Source organism: Gobius niger (assembly GCF_951799975.1).
Source record: "Gobius niger genome assembly, chromosome: 18".
In the NCBI taxonomy this organism is placed as follows: domain Eukaryota; kingdom Metazoa; phylum Chordata; class Actinopteri; order Gobiiformes; family Gobiidae; genus Gobius; species Gobius niger.
This window is the reverse complement of record NC_136869.1, coordinates 19593470-19614168: the sequence shown is the minus strand read 5'-3', so window position 1 is coordinate 19614168 and position 20699 is coordinate 19593470. Positions and strand designations below refer to the sequence as shown.

Here is a 20699-nt window from a genome sequence, read left to right as displayed (position 1 = left end):
GATCAAAAGGCGCCAGCCAAAACAACAACAAAATCTCTGTGAATGTACAACGCTGTAAAGGCTTAGGCCGTCTTGTGCGTAATCCTCCATCTGTTTACATTGCGGGCCTAATTCCCTTAAACTTAGCATCTGTTTGAGCGGAGCGTGGTTCATTCATAGACAGCCCGCGCATGGAAACCAATCAGGGAAAGGAAGTTGTTAGCAAAATGTGATCCTGGGAAGTGTCATCAGCTGCCTGTGTGGGAAATGCTTTGGACATGGCCCGGCATCATACGCTGAGCAGCCACCGGGTCAGAAAACACTTCACAGCCAAGAATAATGCGAGTGTTTCCAAGGCTCTTACTAAGAAATTCTTCAGATCACAGTAAAGATGAGAGATCAGTAATGTTTAGTCACTAAGAATTGGTTAAACTTAGTCATACACATTTTGGATATCACACAAGTAGAGTGAAAGTCCATGTAAGAAGTCGATACTACAGTAATGTTGGTCCTAAAGACGACATACTCTGCGGTACCGATGACAAGGACAGAATAGCCAAACTTTGATCTCGTCCTACAGCTGAACCCTCACGATCTGTTTGAATACCGAACCAGCAGTGGTTTGGGACGTTTGGGCCAATCACGTGGCAGTATTGTCGTGAGAATGTGGTTGTAACATTAGCCAACAACAACCATCATTTCAATACTATCAATGAGATCACCGTGTGGACCTGAGCCAGGGGATTATCAGAAGTAACCCAGGGCTTCTTCATTCTTTCACTCTGACTCTGCACTTTGTCCAGCCGGATATGATGCATGGTGCATTCCTAAAACCTTATTCTGTGGTGCACTACTTCTCAGCCAAGGATGCCGTATACCAGGGGTAGGCAATGTCAGGCCCGGTACCAAATCATGTCCTCAACAAACTGTTTAAGTGGAGCACAAATACTGAAATACTGTCAAACCCTTTAAAAATCCCCAAGCCTTCATTTTAGATCTATTTAGTGTACTGTAGAATAGTTTCGTAGTTTCAAAAAACTGAGGTAGCTGCTACATACAATAAACATTTTTTAATACATATTATTTAATAGATTTGTAGTTTGTCGTTTTGAGGCTTGGCTGTGATTGGCTAAAATCCATTTCCCTACAGGCACAATAAAGTTCCCTTAACCTTAAAACGATGCGCACTTGATCCAATCAGTAGAAAATGTAGCGCTAAAAGTTTGTCCTCTCTCCTAAAGATTTAAGCCGGAGCAATCCTAGACTGATGTTCAGTGTAAATGTTATGGGCAATGTAATTTCAGGTTATCACACTTCGGGCTGACAGGCAGCCATCTACCACTTCAGCTGCACAAAAGCAATAACTCAAGTCAAGTTTGAAAGACGAGCCCAGACCATTTAACCACTGTTATGTTATTGCAGAGAAAAGCCTAATCTTTGGTGCATCAGCAGCAACTGAACAGCCGCTGTTGCTCCCTGATAGTGAGAAACAAAACAGTCATCAGCAGAACAAAAACACTGTCCAAATCTCACAACAGAGGTAACCCATTCTCCAGAAATCTAAAGTCCCAACAAAGAAACTCATTTGTAGCAATTAAATTGTTGAGGCAAAGTCGTCCTCATGTACAATTTATCAAGAATCTCAGCTAAAGCCTGGCATCTGTTGTGTGAATGAAAGCCTGGTGAAGCATGGCACCGCACACTCGATTCTGGTGCCACACTTGCCTCTTTTGGCAAAACGGGATGATCAGATCCTCATGTACCAGCGCTGAATTTTAACAAGAAAGGAGAGCATTCCAGGCAAACACAAAGTCTAACGAAGGACTCTATAATGGCTTTCACTTTTAGATGAATCAAGATGTCCCAATGTAAGACGACAACACTGTAATAAAGCACGAGTGATGATGCGGCGCCACCATAAATCACTGTAAAGTGGAACACATCATTTGTAAATAAAGCGACTAAAGACCCACTGCAGACAGGTTCAGTCTGAGGAAGAACTCAAATATACCTGTCCAGGAGCTGTGCTGATTACAATGAGAGATGCTGAGTGCACACACAGAGGTGTGACTGAGCCAGGGGCCCCGGGGGGCCCATCTGTTGTGAGTGAATACAGTGTGCTCAGAGGGGGACCACAGGCTGCTCTGAGGCTGATGCTCAGCAGACAGCTCCATTAATCAGAGCAGGACAGGCTGGAGAGCCCGGTCACACTGAGGAGAGGTGTCACCTCTGTTTGCACAACTGTCCAACAACAACAAAACCAAATCAGTCATGACTCATGGCACCTCATTCAAGGGCTGACATTAGTACCACTAATGAATAAACATTTGCCATACTGGCTCATACTGGCATTTACATATTTCAAAACACTTAATCTCACGTAGTTCAGCTCAAACATATGTTTTCCATTACACAGTGGGGCAGACAGTGATCACAAAAATCATCAGATGTTGGAAATATCTGTGTTTGCACTGGCAACAGGATTTACCCCCACAACTCTTTTTTACAGAGCATCTACATTGATTTTGTAAGGCCAGGCTATTTTTAGTCTGAACGCAGCCTTAGCCCCAGTTGGCAGGGTGCGCACATCTCCAAGCAGCTCTGACCCCTCCCCACAGAGGAGCGGAGGGTGCCAGGGGTGACAGGGTGCAGCCAAAGACGGGGAAGGAGAGATGGAAGAGCACTTTGGTAGTATGATTCAGCAGAGGTATCAATGTCCACAGATGGCAGGCCGGGTCCTATTGACTTACATGGGAGGGGGTGGGAGACACTCCAATCTACCCCAGGGACATCTCCAAAAGGAGTAGGCTTACAGAACTTTTTTAGAATATACAAATAAAGAGGAGAGACAAAGTTCACCTCTCCCGTCCCGTTGTCCTGAGGGTTACTTGCACTTTTACATGTGATTACCTCATTAGTGACTCGCTCCATTCATCGCAGGGTCGTTTGGAGGCCCGAGTGACAGCGTGGCGGTGTCAGGACAAGGACAGAGCTGTAGGACATCCCGGGACTCCCCCGCTTCACCGTCCCACATCCACAGAGGGGCACTCACACCAGGCCTAAAATAACAGCACAATGAGAGGAGACAGTGGAGAGGTGAGAGAGTGATTTGGGCCGACTCTCAGCGCGTCATAGGATACATTTGTCCATGACTGACGAGGCTTCTGCTGCTGCCATGACTGCAGACTCTGTAGAGGTTTAGAGGTTAGCCAGAACATTAAGACATTGAACAGTCCCGTTTGCACACATACATGGAAAAAACAGACTTATTAGTACAGCATCTATAGATCTACCTTCATTGACAATCGTTTCCCCAATAGATAAACCTACTGAGTCAAAGGAGAACGGTTTACATGCTCATTGTTGTATTCTGTGACTAACGAGCTCTCCTCTCAAATGGAGATGTCCCGGGGCTACAGCACATTAACCTTTAGCTGAGCCTCTAAATCAGACCAATGAATTCAGCAGACAGACGAGCAGGCGACCTCTGCCCCCGATGAGCGCAGCCAATGACACCACTCTATTAATATTTCATTAACACGGCTTTAATGAGCGGGAAGCGGCGGCGCACTCGGCGGGAACAGGAGATCATGGATGTGCAGGAGATTAAAAGACTACAAGGGTAGACAATGTTAAAAAAAAAAAACTATGTGAATACTGCAGGGTCATTATTAAAAAGGTGCATTATGGAACATTTCATTCTAATCTTTTTCCTTATATTTGTGAGTAATTGACCTTTTCGTGACCCAATGGCTGTATGAGTGGTTAGCATGTCGCCTTTGCTTTCCATCACCGTGGCCTCTATGCCGCTGTGATGGAAAACAAAGGCACCAGGCAAATGGAAAGGCTGGAGTTTCTTTTTTACATAATAAAATGTCTTGCACATAAAACCCTGCTAACCCTGTAGTTCTGAAGTGTCACCTTATTTACAAGTCAAAGAGTGCCAACTGTGCCTACGCTGCAACAAGACAATACTAGGACATAATCTGGTCAATAAAGTTTCCAGGTGGATTTTCAAACACAAAAAGATTTCAATATTTACCCTCTTCGCTTCAATAACCGAGCCAAACTGGCACATTTATTGGCCAAATATCCACCCACACAACGATTCAGTCGCCAACCTGTGCCAACGTGACCACACAATAGCTCCGGCGACGGCGGCGGCTCTGGCACAATAACACCAGATTTTCATACCATCTTAAATTTGAATGGCAAAATAGATTTACCGGCTGCAAAGAGGTTTAGGTAGGAGTTGCCACACACAAACGTTTGGCGCTGAGCTTAACGCGGCCTACGTACGCGCTTTTACCTGTCACAAAACACAAGTGTCTATCCATCTGTGGGCTCCTCCTCGCCGGTGTCAGGTCAACAATGGAGAGCCTGAAAGCCACTTATTAGGAAAAAAACGCGTGGGCACTGCCGTCGTTCAGAGCCCCACACGTTCGGCGCCGGAATGGCATATCAATGCGGTTATGTAGGTCAGTCGGGCAGTTGGTTTCCCCTCATCTCCGAGCCTGAGGTGAGCCACCGGGGGAAGGGGGGGGGGGGCTCAGGAGTCTGACTCATCGAACGCAGGGAGAGCCTGAGGAGGGGGAGGCTGGGAGAGCTACAATACTTCCACAATACAGTGCCGGAAGAGGTAAATGTGGTCACAAAATCATTACCATATTTCTAAAACTCATTTACATTTATTTGTGGAACCTTAGTTAGGTTTGGTCAATCATCAAGTGACTCAGTCCAGCGTGTTTCTTAGTAGGTTTACTCTGAAACATTGCTGCCAAGGTTTTTTGTGCACGTCTTCTAGTAATGGACAAACTATGACAGAGGTGGTGTTTAGAGCAGCTGAAGACCACATGGGCTCTCGCTCTCTCCGCCTCTGTGTGTGTGTGTGTGTGTGTGTGTGTGTGTGTGTGTCTGCTGGGAGTGGGGAAGTCCAACCCTTTGGCTCTGTTTACAACAGTGTGATTCAGTGGCACAAACTCTGACACACTTCTGCGAGTGAGAGCGAAAACTCATACAGAGAAATACAAACTGTCGGTCCAAGACTCGGGCACTGGGGCACGGAGTTTTTCCATTTGATTCCCCAACAAGCAGAAAACTCACAGCGAGACTGGAAGATGTTGAGATGTTCGACAGAAGAAGAAAAAAAAGTTTCATATGCACCCAGAAAGTGTTTCATTCTAGCGGCTATGAGAGAACTAAGACTTTATTGATGGTTTAAGAAAGTTACTGATTTAAGCCTAGGCTATCTGTCCTTGAGAAAGGTACAACGTCTTCCCCAGGTTGGAATTCAGACATGCGCTCCAAATCAGCAGATGGAACAAGAAGAAATATTTGTCAACCCAACCACGTTGAACAAACAGTTTGGATTGTGTGCTATGCCTTGTTGCTACATCTAGAACAAGTCATCAAAATTGCAAGTATACAGAATGAGCTGCTTTCGGGTAGTCTCCTCATTGCCTGCATTTGCCGCTCATTTCCCCTCATGTGAACGGCAGGAGCATCTAGGAAAGTCACAATTGCTGCGGTGATTTGGCATAACGCCATTTTCTAAAAGTGGCGGGAACATTGGGTACTTTTGCGGAGCTTTGAGGAGGTCAGATGACATGTGTTCCATTCACGGCCCGTCGGTGTGACTGATTGAAAAGGCTCTATGTAATTTGGAGTCAGAGATGAAAATAGTCCTTTGTCCTATAGGATTTTTGTATTGAGGGTTCCAGCCTGTTTTGCAGTAAAGACTATACTGACATAAATGTGGCATCAGTGAAAATTTGGGAATTGTCAGTCGCTGTAATGACTCGCAAAGTGATATTTGCACGATGTTCCGATCAGCAGGACTTTCCGAGCGCGCACAAGACTTGCGTAAAGTAATCCATACTTGTGTTTGTATAGTGCGTACGCAGCCCGCACTGCTCCGGGATTAAAAAGTGCCCTCTCCTTGGCCTCGTGTGCAGAGGTGCATCAGGCCCAACAGTACAGAGAGGGCCTTAATCCTGCCTGGACGTCCCGCTTTGATGAGGCTCGTGCTCCCTTCTCAAAGTGCACGACAACACTGCGGTGTAGTAGAGGGACTCCCTGCATACAAATAAAACAGATTGACCTGATTCTGAGGATAGTTTCCATGGACTACATCTGCATTCAGAGCCTGCGCTGCCTCTACAGCTGGATCAAGGACTTTAAGGAGCAGATGCTTTAACTTAGGTGCAATGCGCAAGGAAACGCAGTTCAGGCATCAAATAAGATGCGCGTTTGAGAACTCCGAGTAGGCTGGAAAATACAGATTTTAGCAGAAAGACAAGTTTTCTAGTTTGTTTGTTTTCTAAAGAGTCAAAGTTTTGATGCCTAGTGGATCAGGGGACAGCACTAAAGAAAGTTACTTAGTTGTTCCAGCTTAAAGAAGTTATAAAAACTGGTTTTGCTCAATGAAATACTCTTCATGAACAGTGTTCTTTCACTTCAATGATCTTGATAATGAATAATGAGTAATAGTTAACACTTTAGATTACAGCCCTCAAGCGCCATGTGTCGGTACAGGTAACAAGAAAGAAATTACACATGTAAGAACAGGCAATTACACATTAAAGCGCAAGGTTTAATAACGGTGCACAAAGAGTAATAAAGGTGTACAACACATAGGTGTATGTGTAGCAAAGGCATACAAGGTGTAATAAAGGTGTATATAGCTCACTTTAGACTACAGCTCATTTGTGTGTGGCCATATTCTGATCCTGTCAGATCTCTGAAGCGAGGCAGGGAAGGGCCTGACTGGTACTTGGATGAGAGACGGTTTGGGGACACCAGGCAGCCTGGGTGAATGTAGTGAGTGAGGGGTTGGTGGGAGTCGGAGGGGCCGATGGCGCAGACTGGAAGCCTCGCTTCCGTCAGTCTACCCCAGGGCAGCTGTGGCTATAACAGTAGCTTACCACGACCGAGTGAATGAATAATGACGAAAGCTCTTTGAGAAACTTGGTAATACAGGCTCGTAAAGCGCAATACAAATGTAAGCCATTATTAACTTCGTAACGTTCATTGTGTCTACTTGTATTCTAGTATCACTTTTTAGGTTCGTTTTGCCAGACACTAAGGTTAGAGATGTTAAAGATCTTTTACCTTTACAGATTGATGGCGGCTGAAACATGTAAAGGTAAACGATCTTTAACATCTCTAACCTTAGTGTCTGGCAAAACGAACCTAAAAAGTGATACTAGTAAGCCATTATTATTAGTAGTAATATTGTAGTTACACATTAGGTACGGTGTATTTGCGCATTAGTTATACATTAATTAAGCTCAAAGTTTTGCTGGCATATCTATATCACACATCTATGACGACCAAAACACCTGCAACAAAGTTTACCTACGCCTTTGGTAAACTTTGTACACCTTTATTAAACTTTGCACTTTCATGTGTATTTCCCTGCACTTTCATGTGTAATTACTTTCTTGTTCCATGTACCTACACAAAGAACTCGCGGGCTGCAATCTAAAGTGTTACCAAAAAATGTAACAAAGGTACCAAAAAAAGTATCATTCAGGCACTGGCACTGTAAAAGTACTACATTGCAACAAATACTCTTGAAAGGTACCCAGATGTTAAGACATGAGCACTCGACACATTGTGGTAATGTGGCCATTCAAGTCTGGCCAGGCTTACATTCAAGTCTGGTCAGGCTTACATTCAAGTCTGGTCAGGCTTACATTCAAGTCTGGTCAGGCTTACATTCAAGTCTGGTCAGGCTTACATTCAAGTCTGGTCAGGCTTACATTCAAGTCTGGTCAGGCTTACATTCAAGTCTGGTCAGGCTTACATTCAAGTCTGGTCAGGCTTACATTCAAGTCTGGCCAGGCTTACATTCAAGTCTGGCCAGGCTTACATTCAAGTCTGGCCAGGCTTACATTCAAGTCTGGCCAGGCTTACATTCAAGTCTGGTCAGGCTTACATTCAAGTCTGGTCAGGCTTACATTCAAGTCTGGTCAGGCTTACATTCAAGTCTGGTCAGGCTTACATTCAAGTCTGGCCAGGCTTACATTCAAGTCTGGTCAGGCTTACATTCAAGGCTGGCCAGGCTTACATTCAAGTCTGGTCAGGCTTACATTCAAGGCTGGCCAGGCTTACATTAGTTACTTTCCATGGATATTATAATATAACATAAGTCGACACACAGTTAATGGGTAAAATAGAAATGTCGTTAAGGAAACCTGACCTAAATGACTATGCAGGAAATGGAAATGATTGGAATTACAATATGGAACATGATGATCGATCAATCCAACCCCGTTCTTGCATATTGCTTCTACAGACGGGCCAAACAATCATTTCCCTCCACAATGAGGAGCTGGGGGAAATCTTCACTCCTTTTTGCTTACTCTCTTCAATTCACACACACACACACGAGCGATCCGGCGGTTGTTCCACAGGCTCCCTCGATATCCCGTAGTAATGCTCGATACTGGAAGTGTGCCTGCGTCTTACAGTAAGAGCCTATGAGGTGAGCGGCTGACATCATTCACCAGAGGGACCAATACAGTTACATAAGAGCCAGACGCAGCCGAGTGCCCCACAGCCCTCTTTCTCCATCTCTCTCTCTCTGCTCCATACATAACACTATACTTCCTGAATATTAAAGTCAGCTGAGAAATTATTCAACACTATGGCTGCAAATAATGGCTGAATAAATCTCCGATCAGTACAGTAGGCACGTCAGAGTAACTCATTTGCAAGGATGATGCATTGCCATAGAAAATATATATATTGATTGATAGGTTTCGCATTGATGTAAAATGAGAACCGTTGTCATAGCAACGAAGGAGGAGTTGCCCTGCCAGCCACATTAAGAGCAGGCAATAAATCTGTGGTGATTTTTGCTGTTGCATCGATTGGTAAAATGCTTATCACCTAATCTGAATGAATGGCTTCTCTTGGCACCGTAACCTCCGTAACTCGCTGCACAGTAACACACTGAACTTTGGCAGCTCAGCACCGGCGCCGCATGCCAGTAACAACACCAAAAAAACAAAACAAAAATCTCGCACAAATAAGACTGCACACTCCCGATATAGAAAGTGAGGTCATTTGATATAAAAAACTACGCCATATCAAATTATACAGACACAGGGAGTTGGAAAGGACTTAATCTATTCCAGCCTCAGCGGCAGAAAACATGTTATATAACTACAGACCTCCATGTATTCCTGGGCCTCTGAAGTTTGCCTAAGTATGTGTGGAGTCCTTGTGGTATAGCTGGAAGGTTTGGCTTTAGGTTTTGCCCTGAAAAAGAAGAAGAAAAAAAAAAACTCAGATGGAGTATTATGCAGGGAGCTCTGGGCAAAAACAGCCACAGCTAGGAATGCTGGGATAAGAGTAAAGTCGAGAGGCACCGAGTTTTAAATGTGTTTCTTTGCAAAGAGAGAGCAGTACATTTTTAAGTTTAGCCCGTACTTGTAAAAGGGTGAAGTGTTAAGAGAGGGGCGCAATGCTGTGCTTCATCCAGGAACCTATGGCATCACCAAGTAATGCAAAAATAAAAAGGGAGATGCATAAAGTGTTCCATTCACTGACTGCGCAGGTTCTCCCGGAGTATGGTGGGGTGTCATCTGGGTGCTCTGGTTTCCCCTAGCAACCTAAAACATGTATATTATTTAAAGCACCCACTAGGAACTCCTGAAAATGTGTTTGAATTCACTTTTTGGCATATCATCCCTTAACTTATACCTGAGCACAAAGCTGGCTCAAAATATCAAAAGGCTAATGCTGAATAAATGCCTAGACAACTCTTGACCTCAACTCATTTTACAAGCTGTATGGACATAAGTTAATAGTTTGAGCAGAAGTTTGGATGGCCAGCATAGCAGGAGGGTGCAGGTTGTCATGGAGGAATGAACAGGTCTGCCTCTTACTAGACACTTTCTCAGGAGACGAACAGAGGTGCCCTGCCCACCCACAAAGTCACACAATGGAGCCACACTAATCCCATCCTTAGAAGCTGCTTCTCTTCTCTCAGGCACTTTCACTGCACTTTCAATAACCAGACAGCCATGTGCCTTTTAAGTGCTTAGTATAACAGACGAACAAGCAGTAGGACTTGTTTACAGTTGTTTTTTTTATAACTCACACTGCCACTAGGCACATAAACAAAGCAAAGTATTCAACATCGTGCTAAAGGCAAGGTTATTGCTTTGCTTTGTTTTATTGTTGATTGGACAGATATTATAATATTATATTCATAATTATATTTAAACTTTATAATGCTTATAAAGTGATATGTTAATCTGCAAGAACAAAGAAATGAGAAGCCATACTAAAACATTGAGAACAATAGTTTGGAATAGGTTATGGCAAAGCATGGCTCCTATTCTCCCCTCCATTCTACACGTGTGCGGTTTTATATGCTTCAATCCAACTATTAGTCTATTAACTTCAGCTTTTATTGCAGCCAGAAGACTTGGGTCATTTACAGGCTGGATTCATTATGCTACATGAGCTCTTTCATCAAAACTATGGATCAAAATAAAGCACGAGGCACACGTTACGCACAGAAAGTCTGCTTACCTGCCATTAGAATGTCGTCTCCTGCTTCTGTATGCTTCATATTCCGTCATATTCTTTCATATTCCATCATATTCCTTTATATTCCTGATCAGTCGCGTCTCTCAGACACAAATCTCCACCGCACTTCCATGTGCTCGCGACCACGCGCTCAGGAGAGCGCACGGGATTTGGCGCGTGACGTCACGGTGGGATTGGACAGTCGCTCCATAAATGACGAAGATTGTAATATAAATAATAGTAAGATAATAGTCAGATGACTGTGAATGGCTGCCTCGTATTAAGCACCGTCTTTAAAAATAATAGTATTCACAGTAAGAAGCTATTCAGATCAATGACGCGGGTGCGCAATTACGCACATGGTCATTAATTTATGATTGACTTGTAACATCATCCCTGAGGTGAGGCACGCCAGCGTGTTATCAAAAGAAACTGAAGGGAACACGGTACTGGTGTGACTGCTATGAACTGATACTTGAGCCCTAATCGTGAGTGAGTGAGTGAGAGCACCTGATCATGGAAAAAGTCAAGTGTGTGCCAAAGTTGATACACTTCACAGGCTGCTACTTCCATGGAGCGGACTTTCCTTGGTATTCAAACAACTCTTACTGACAGTGACTCATATAGATGTCACTATACTGTATTAATCACATTTAACGGCTCTATGCAGATTCTTATTGGTTTACTGTCAGTCTAGTCAGCTTCAGCTGCACTTTGGATTTGAATCAGGTTCAGGTAATGCTTACTGTCTGTTTTAATGTACTGGTCTGAGTGTGTGGAAAGACTCATATGCAAATATGAGCCTCTGCTGATAATTGCCAGTTGTATATGGGCGTATTCTACTGTATGAATGTGTGGTGAATTTGCATGCTTTATTTCAAAGGACACAGACACAATGTCAAGAAAAACATTTTATATTTGCAAAGAATCTAGGAACAAAATGGAAAACCAAACACTGGGTCTGAACATCCAGACAATTGAGATCCAAAAATACATTTTCTTAGGAAATATTTAATTATATACAAAACATAAAAATGTATATTTTAGTGTGGGTCCTCAACATGGTAACCCATTTTCATATTTTATTAATAAAAATAAATTTTTAAATATTTATTCCACCCATAACTTCAATTGAGGCAGTTTTAACATTGAAATCAAACAAGATTCCAAAACTTAATCTGTCTTGCATTTGCATGCAACAATAACTGTACACCCTTGAACTTGCATAAAAAACAAAACACAAAAGTCTGTAGTTGAGTTCAGGCTCGACAGGCCTGCAGCTGTGCCAGTCTCTGTTTTAACAGTTCACTTTTCCTCCTCAGCTGCTCTTTGATTGACAGGAGCCTCTCCTCATCCGTCTGCATGCTGTAGATGCACTCCGTTGCCTTTTTCAAGATCACCACTTTGGCTGCCTTCTCGTTGTTGGCCACGTCTGGGATCTCGTCTCGAAGCGCAAAAAAGCTGAGCTTGAGCTCGTTCCTCCTCTGGCGTTCCAGCACGTTGTGAGTCCTTCTTTTGTCATAGTCCTCAGTGTCTGACGTCCGCGGACTCGAACACTTGCGGTTGCTGCTGATCTGTTTGAGTACTCTGCTGTGGCCACCACTGCTCCCACCGCCGCCCCCGCCACTCCCCGCGCTCTCCAGCTTAAGCCTCTTGACAGCAGGCTGCTCGTGCCTCATGGATGGGTGAGCGGCGTAGTTATGCTGGTGGGTGGAGACGTGGCACCTCTTCAGCACCAGCGGGCTGGGGTGTCTGCTCTCTGTCGGGCTGGGCTCGTAGCGCTTTACCGCTTGCCTCTTCTCCACTGTCACCACATCTATCTCCTCCTCTTCCTCCTGGTCCTCCTGCTCATCCTCATCCTCGTCTTCATCCTCATCTGCATCTGCATCATCGTCGTCATCTGCAACAAGCGTTACACACAGACATGACTTTTTGCACAGAAATGAAAGAATGCATGTGACTGTAGCGCACTGTTGAACTACTCAGCATTGCCCTGTGGCTAATAACATGGCAGGGGTGAGACAGTCAGCACAGTGTTCCTACATGACGCCTAGCAACTACCAACCAATCACACTAAAGCCATTAACACTAAAAATGACTCCATGAGACACTGTGGGGCTCTGCTATCCTGGCACCGGCAGTATCAAAGCAAAGGGGTGTGTCTGTGATGAAGCTTACCGGAGTCACTACAACTGCTGCTGCTGCTGCCACTGTTGGGCGGCGTGTCCAGCCCTAAATTCTTACTGGGCGACACCACGGGGCTCTGCTTGGGGATTTCGGCGACGGGATAGGGAAACACCACAGACGGGTCAATGCACTCTGACGCCGCCGTGCTCAAGTCCTGGAGGTAGCTGCTGTTAAGTCTCCACTGTGCGCCACCGGGGCTCTCCACGTTATCCCCCGGCGCAGACTCCTTCCTGGCGGCGTGGAGAGAAGCGAGCCTCTCAGACACGACCTTCTCCAGTTTAGCCGCCGCGGAAAACCCGCTCCACATACAGTCCTGGATGATGATGGACTTGAGGAAGGTCTGGGAATAGTCCGCGTCGCAGATGATGCTCTGGTTGACCGCGTCGTCGCCCAGGAACTCCGTGACCATCTCCAGCTGGTCGGCCGTGGAGGGGAACAGGCTGGACAGGGACGGCCGCCGGCTCGGGGACAGAGGAGGGGTGGGCAACAGTTCGAATTTCTTCCAGATGTCCTCGCTGGGCGCCGGCGGCTGGAGCTGCTGGGGGTAGAAGTCCTCCTCCTCGTTGTCGTAGTAGAAATAGGGCTGCATAGAGTCGTAGTCGTAATCATAGTTCTTATTACTCGCCAAACTTGAATTCAGCGGCATGGTGCAGGGGGGGTCCGTGGCTCGCTGTCCTCGTTGGGAATCTGTTTTGTACAACAACAAAAAAAAGAGGCGGGTGATTAGTCGTTTGTGCGATGCTTGACAGCGAGCGATCGTGCCCTGCAATATGTCAGCGTAAGCAACGTCACATGGCCGGTTCAAAACATCGATCGTGTCTGCACGCCGTGTGTGCATGCAGCGCCTGTGTCTGCAGCAGGTGCAAATAAAACACTAGAACAAGTGCCCTTCAGCTGAACTTCGCTGCAAACCGGACCACTATGCGTTTTTTTAAAGCGTGGGAAAACGGGATTCAAAAATGCCCCCTCTCATCATGATCTTACCTTGTGTTTTTAAATATCTCCGGTGAAACAGTGCAGGGGGTGCCAGGGAAGAGGGGCAAAAAAACGGGCAAAAGTGAGTTAATCCAATGCAAAAGTGGCGTTAAATCCGTCGCGCGGTGTTTCGGGGGAGAAGCCGTGAGAAAAGTGCACGCGCGGAAAGTTGAGAGCAGGCTGCGGAGGCGAGCCGGTGTGTGCCGGTGTGTCCGAGGCTCCGTCTCTGACTCTGTCTGTCATCAGCAGCGTGAGAATCACAGCTGAGACCTTCACCGGAGCAATAAAAGCGCGCCACTTCACTCTCCGCGCGGCGCCTGTATCCCTCCGCCCTTTTCCCGCGAAACGGCGGCTCTTCCACAAAACTCACTCGTATTAATGTTGACGACGGGGGGGAAATCACGCGACGTTGATTTGAGTCTGAAATGAACAATTTTGCGGAGTTTTGCCGCGTTCGTTGCCGTATTTTCTCAAGACACGCGGATCTATTTTCTAGAATGTGGGAGGGGTCACAGTTGTAGAGCGCCATTGACTGGAGACATGCGAAAAATATTAATGTAGGTGGAAGTGACAGATAGGTAATGAGGGTGAATTATTTGATTGAGACAGAACAAAACATTCTGGTGCAAATCCACAACACTGAGTCCATTTATAATGTGGCCTGTATCAAAACGGAGGTAGAAAATACGTTGCAAAAATGGCTCGTTGATTTGGTGAGAACAGCGTGCACTCTTGACTGTTGTTAAGGAGACTGTGCAACAACTGGGACAAACGTGAAGCTTCAAAAAAAAAAAAAAAAAAAAAAAGTCTCTGTGGCCATCAAGCTGCAGAAAGTGATGCAGCTCACAGGTGCAGCAGCTTTCCTCCACGTCTGCAGTCTCCTCCCCTGAATTTACTTTGGTTATTCAAGCACTTGCAAACTGGTTACTTAGGAGTGTCTTATTGCGTTCAAGCCGAGAGAGAACTGTCAAACTATTTCATCTGAGCGCTGGCTTTAGAAGTTAGACAGATTGGCACCAATTAAGCAGGGGAAGGAAGCAATTACAGGCATCATATGTGCTGCTGCTGCCGCTGTGGAGCTGTGCATGTGCAGGCGGTGCAGGCGGATAGAGTGGACTCGGAGCGCCCTCTGCTGGACTAAAGCGAAAGGACTGGAGAGTTGCCAGGTCGGTGCAGGGTCATAGAGTACGGAGGTCAGCACCAAAATCTGAACTCATGTACCAAAGTGGGTAATTGATTTTTTTTAAAATTTTATTATCAAAAATACATCTATCTAATGTTTGTGTGAGTGTCACGTGTCGATCTTTATTAGGTTACTGGGTCACCTCATTTCAAATGGTTTTTGTATGTGTGTTCTGAACGGCACTAAATGTTCTTCAGTGAACATTTTGCAACTGTTCACCACTGAGCTTGAGGAATAAGACTTAAAGGTGCATCATGCAACTTTTTATTTGAAAAAAAAAAAGTTGATGTTTGTGTAGATTTGACCTTGTAGTGACCCGGCGTATGTGTGAGTGGTCAGCATGCCGCGTTTACCTCCCCTCACGGTGGTCTCTACAAAGCTCCAGGATGAATTGTTTTGTAGGTTTTCTATTGAGAGGGTCCGTCAGCAGAGAAAACCTTCCAAACAATCGATCCTGGAGCGTCCTAAAGACCACTGTGATGGAAGGTAAAGGTGCCATGCTGACCACTCATACAGCCAACTTTTTCTCATGTAAGTTGCATAATGCAGCTTTAATTAAATATGCATCTATATTATTGAAAAAGCCAGTGTTTGAGCATGTACCATTTTTTTTTACGGTGAACTCTATGGTTTAGAGTAGCATGCTAGCAGAACATACTTTCTATCACATAAAGTATGCTCATGCTTATTAACCTCTTACCACCCACCTAAACCGAATGCCTTCTGTCCTCTTTGGCTATAGGCCTGTGTAACACCTCATTTGAAAGCTAAGACCCACAAAACTGATCTTTTTCATTGTTGCTGTGTTGTGTCACCTTTTTTATGTTGTTTTTTTTTTGTCACGTTTTTGCTGAGTTTTTGTCATTTTTTTGTTGAGTTTTTGTCACATCTTTGTTGAGTTTTTGTCACATTTTTGTTGAATTTTTGTCACATTTTTGTTGCGTTTACATCCTTGTTTTCTTCTCATTTTTTGTGGCTGTTTTGGTGCTTCTTTCCCCATGAAGCTTTTTGATTAGGGTAAAGCCAAACTGGAGAAAATGGGACCGATCAGGTGGGAGTTAAGGGGTTAATGATGCCATTTTTTTTATTTTTATTTTTTTTATTTAAACTTTAATGAAGACAGAGACACCACAAAGAGGTGACATTAACAACAGTGACAATACTTCGACTGTCAGCATTATCAAGACAAGACAGAATGAAACAAAACAAAACAAAACAATTAACAGTACAACAAATGCAATAAACATACACTTCAGCCATTTTTTATATGTGTAATCATTTGTTTTATTTATTTATTGCTATATTTAAATGTCTTAGGCTACACAGGATCACACTTGTCATTCTTAGAACAGATTTGTGGCTCACTAATATCAATGCATCGTGTAATGATCAAAAAAAGAACCAATAGGCCTTCTTTACAGATACTGAAATTGGAAACAAGGAAGTCCAGAGCTTATCTTCGAAGTATGTGAAACATTCCCACCTGGAATGAAAAGCTCTCTCCCCTCTCCCCCATGTCTTATTTCCTCCTGTAGGATGCTGTGTTGGATGATAGTAATCGTAACCACAGGATTAGTGTGCTGTGGGTATTGGCCCCGGATGTTCCTGAGTGGCTTCGGTTCCTACTGTCTGGAGCCACGGAGAGACGGGCTGGCAACACTTCCTCTGATCAGTAAGTGAGACAGTGAAGGGAGAGTGTTTTATCGAGTGAAGTTAAACACCAGTCAATCTTACATTAGAAAAGAAACCCGCAACAAAAGAATTAGATAGCCGCCTCCAGAGGTGGTCAGCAATGGAGCAAATTTACTCAAATTTATTAAATATATTCATATTGAAGTCGTTTATTTGAGGATCTGTGTGCACACTTGAGAAATATTTTTGTTGAGACCTTTTTCTGTAAGAATATTCCAAAGTAAAAAAGTCTGTATGCTTTGTAAAATATTAATGATTATGTTGATGTTTTATGGGTTTATTTCATCTTCCATCCATTTTATGTAACTGTGAAGCACTTTGAAATGCCTCATGTATGAATCATGCTCTTCAAATAAACTTGCCTTTTGTCCCATTTAAAAGCCTAATAATGCAAACTCCGGGACAAAAAAGGGTTGGCTACACGCTTTGCGAAAGTAAAATGACTAATTCTCATGTGAAATGTTATAAGTAATAAAGAGATCAAATCATTGTGAATGTCAGATATGCAGGGTCGTCAAATCAAAACAGTTCAGTGCGATGTAGAGAATCGAGCTGGAAATCGAAAAGCTCAGACGTGCCGTGAGCAGAGCAGGATGTTACCCAGCTAATAGGTCATTCATTATTGATGATGACAAAAGACTTCTATTGACACAGACTGGAGTCGGAAACATTCCTAACCACCAAAACTTTAGCATGAGGGTCCAGTGAGTCTTATGATGTGGGTTTTGCAACTCAATGCCCTTTTCACTTTTGGGAGACGTTTTTCTGAACAAAATATACGCAGCGTTTTTGGCATCACTGTGACCCTCAGCCTCACCTCATCACACTGAGACTCAGAGCACATTCTACACCTGCTGGCAATGTGACCTGCCCCTCAACAATCTTAAAGCTGATCAATGCTGACTAGAGGAATGACTTTTCTTCATCCTCATGCATTTTCAGTGTTGCCTCGCTGTCTTATGGGCTGTATAAAGCACCGGAGAAAGTTTGGAAACAATTTTTTGTTTCAGGACTATTTACATTGTCGATTCTCATTGAAGACATTCATTTATGAATGAACACATATTGGATTATGATTCTCGAGTTGAAATAGATTCTTAAAAATCCGCCTTTTGCTTTGATTACTGCTTTGCACTTTTGACACATCAATGAGCTTCATGATGCCATCACATAAGTGGTTTTCACTTTACAGACTGTTGAAAACCTCATGAAGCTCATTGAGGAAAGATCACACAATGTAAATAAATCAGCATCAGTCCATTGTCAACATTGGATTAAGGATCTGAATTATAGACTTTTCACAGATGGAACAGAATAGTCTGATCATGTACACAGCAGGTTTAGTCTTTCGTGGCACTGCTGCCCTCTTGTGGCAGGTCACAACATGATCGAACAATACCTTCAGCTTTGGAGAGCACAGTGACCACAGGTCATCCATAGTACATAGGTCAAGAACATCAACCTTTTCTACTCTTTCTCATTGTTTTCATTCTTTCAAGAGTTATGCTCAATGATTATGGCTATTTAGGTTTGGTGGCAGTGATACTGTGTTATCACTACCACAGGAGAGCAGCAGTGTCTCACATGCACCCACAAACTTACAGTTTGACACTTCGATCCCACCTCCATCAGTGCACCATTGTGTCCGTGGGCAAGTCATGTAATCACCTCGCCTGTACTACTTTGGTGATGGTTGGAGAAGCAGTAATAGTAATAACGCAGCCAACGGCTGTGGCTACACTGTTCCAAGGACATTTGCTGTTCTGACCTTGCTGACATGTCTATGTGGACAACTCATCAGTTTAGAGTTGAGTAACTCTGGATACATTTATCGGTTTTCCTTGGCACATAACATTGTCTCACAGTCACAGAGAAGCCGGATGTTAAATATGGACTTATCAGTATGTCTTGCTGGTATTCTTGGTTATCACTCTGACACCTCTCCTACAGTGCCTCTTGTAAGTATTCATACACCTCGAGCTTTTGCACATTTTGACATGTTTACAACCCTAAACATAAAGATTTTATTTTGATTTTTTTACTGAACGTTCACACACAAGTAACAGACAACTGTGAAGTGAAAGCAAAATGATACATGATTCTGTTATTTTTCAAAAAACAGAAGAGTGAAAAGTGGAGCGTGCATAAGTATTCATACAGCATTTTCTGAGTGCATTAAATTGTCTTTAAAACATTCCTAATGACTCCAGAATGTTCACTCCTTGGCCTAATGGTTAAATAGAGGCCACCTGTGTGTAATCTACTCTCAGTATAATTTCAGCTGTTCTTTTAGGCCCTCAGAGCTGTGGTCGGAGTGTATTGGTCACTAAACAACATCATTAAGGTCAAGGAGCACCAGAGAGGTCAGGGATAAAGCTGTGGAGAAGTTTAAAGCAGCGTTAAGTTATACAAAGATTTCCCAAGATTTGAACATCTCCCGGGGCACTGTTCAATCCATCATTTGGAAATGGAAAGAGTAAAGCACCACTGCAAACTTACCAAGACATGGTCGTTCACCTAAACCTTCATGGACGAGTGGAAGAAGAAAGCCATTATTGAAAGGAGGCCATAAGAAATCCCGTTTGAAGTTTGCTAGAAGTCATATGGAGGACACAGCTCCATGTGGAAGAAGGAGCTTTGGTCAGATGAGACAAAAATTGAACTTTTTGGCCCAAATGCAAAGCGTTATGTATGGAGCAAACCTAACACTGCTCTTGGTCCTGAGTGCACCATCCCCAATCTCAAATATACGGGGGGAGCATCATGCTGTGGGGCTGCTTTTCCTCAGCGGGGACTGGGGAGATTGTAAGAATAGTTGTGAACATGGATGGAGCCAAATATGGGGAAATTTTGGAGGAAAACCTGCAGGAGTCAGCAAGAGAACTGAGGCTGGGGCGGAGATTCACCTTCCAGCAGGACAATGACCCTAAACACAAAGATAAATCTACAATGGAATGGTTTAATAAAATCATATTAATGTGTTAGAATGGCCCAGTCAAAGTCCTGACCTAAATCCTATTGAAAATCTGTGGAAAGGTCTGAAAACTGCTGTTCACAAACGTTCTCCTTCTAATGTGACAGAGCTTGAGTTGTTTTGTAAAGATGAATGGGCTAAAATGTCAGTCTCTACATGTGCAAATCTTGTATAGTCAAACCCCAAAAGACTTGCTGCTGTTATTACAGCAAAAGGGGGTTCCACAAAGTATTCATTCATGCTGTATGAATACTTATGCAAGCCCCACTTTTCACTTTTCTATTTTTTGAAAAATAACAGAATCATGTATCATTTCGCTTTCACTTCTCAGTTGTCTGTTACTTGTGCGTGAACGTTCAGTAAAAAAAATAAAAAATAAAATCTTTATGTTTAGGGTTGTAAACATGACAAAATGTGCAAAAGTTCAAGGTGTATGAATACTTACGAGAGGCACTGTACGTGAACCTCCTTATGTGGAAGACACATGAAAGAACACTATTACCACAGTGTATCAGACAGATATTCCCAACCAGATACACTTGAATAATGTGCGATTACAAGTGAAATATCAATTCTTAGTGATTTTATAAAAAATTACTTATTTAGACTTTGTCACAAATGAAAAAAAAAAAGAAAATTTGTGTCCAAAATTTCTTAGACCTTTCACGAAGGCTTCATGAAGGTGTAAAACAACACACACACACAATAAGGCTAAATATCTTCGATAGCAGATGCAATTTTCTTATGCCAATCCCCCAATCCAATGATAGAATGATTAAATCATCAGGACAAAATCTGCTCTTTTAGATTTATCATAACTATTTTGTTGCCACAGGAACGGCAAAAGTGTGATTCGATTATACAGTCTTCCCATATTGTAATTTGTTGGGCCTTAAAGGCACTGCACCTGATTTTATTTTAGTAGTGGAATTATTTTTTTGTCCACCCCTCAGATATTGTAAACTAATTATAATCGCCTAATCATAATTATAAAGCATTTGTATCAGTTTCATGAAGATTCAGGCTATTTCTGTAACATGTAAGGAAAGTCAGGAATGAGTGGAGACCACAGCTAACATTTTATCTGAGTGGTTTCCTCTTTCATCAATATAAAAGGAATCTGTTAAAGGCCCTTTAAGCTTTGTGATGGATGCAGTGCAGCCC

The 20699-nt window shown here is 43.5% G+C and overlaps 1 protein-coding gene and 1 long non-coding RNA gene across 6 annotated transcripts in view; both read right to left on the bottom strand.

Moving 5' to 3' along the window:
- LOC306977954 overlaps positions 1–10678 on the bottom strand; it is a 38233-nt gene extending 27555 nt beyond the window's left edge. For 3 of the 5 annotated variants that reach the window (XR_013793868.1, XR_013793869.1, XR_013793870.1), the window contains exons 1-2: positions 10528–10678; positions 2890–3038 (exon numbers count right to left, since the gene is read on the bottom strand). This is a non-coding gene — a long non-coding RNA (uncharacterized lncRNA). Of the gene's footprint in view, positions 1–2889; positions 3039–4288; positions 4396–9158; positions 9247–10527 lie in introns of those variants that run through there. The other 2 variants (XR_013793867.1, XR_013793871.1) reach the window with 2 other exon arrangements.
- Positions 10679–11560: 882 nt separating this feature from the next.
- myca (MYC proto-oncogene, bHLH transcription factor a) lies at positions 11561–13727 on the bottom strand. The gene is made up of 3 exons (XM_079576505.1): positions 13696–13727; positions 12703–13398; positions 11561–12424 (listed from the first exon to the last, which is right to left on the bottom strand). Exons 2-3 carry the CDS (start codon positions 13355–13357, stop codon positions 11784–11786), a joined length of 1296 nt encoding a protein of 431 aa, XP_079432631.1. The 5' UTR covers positions 13358–13398; positions 13696–13727; the 3' UTR covers positions 11561–11783.
- Positions 13728–20699: the final 6972 nt, after the last annotated feature.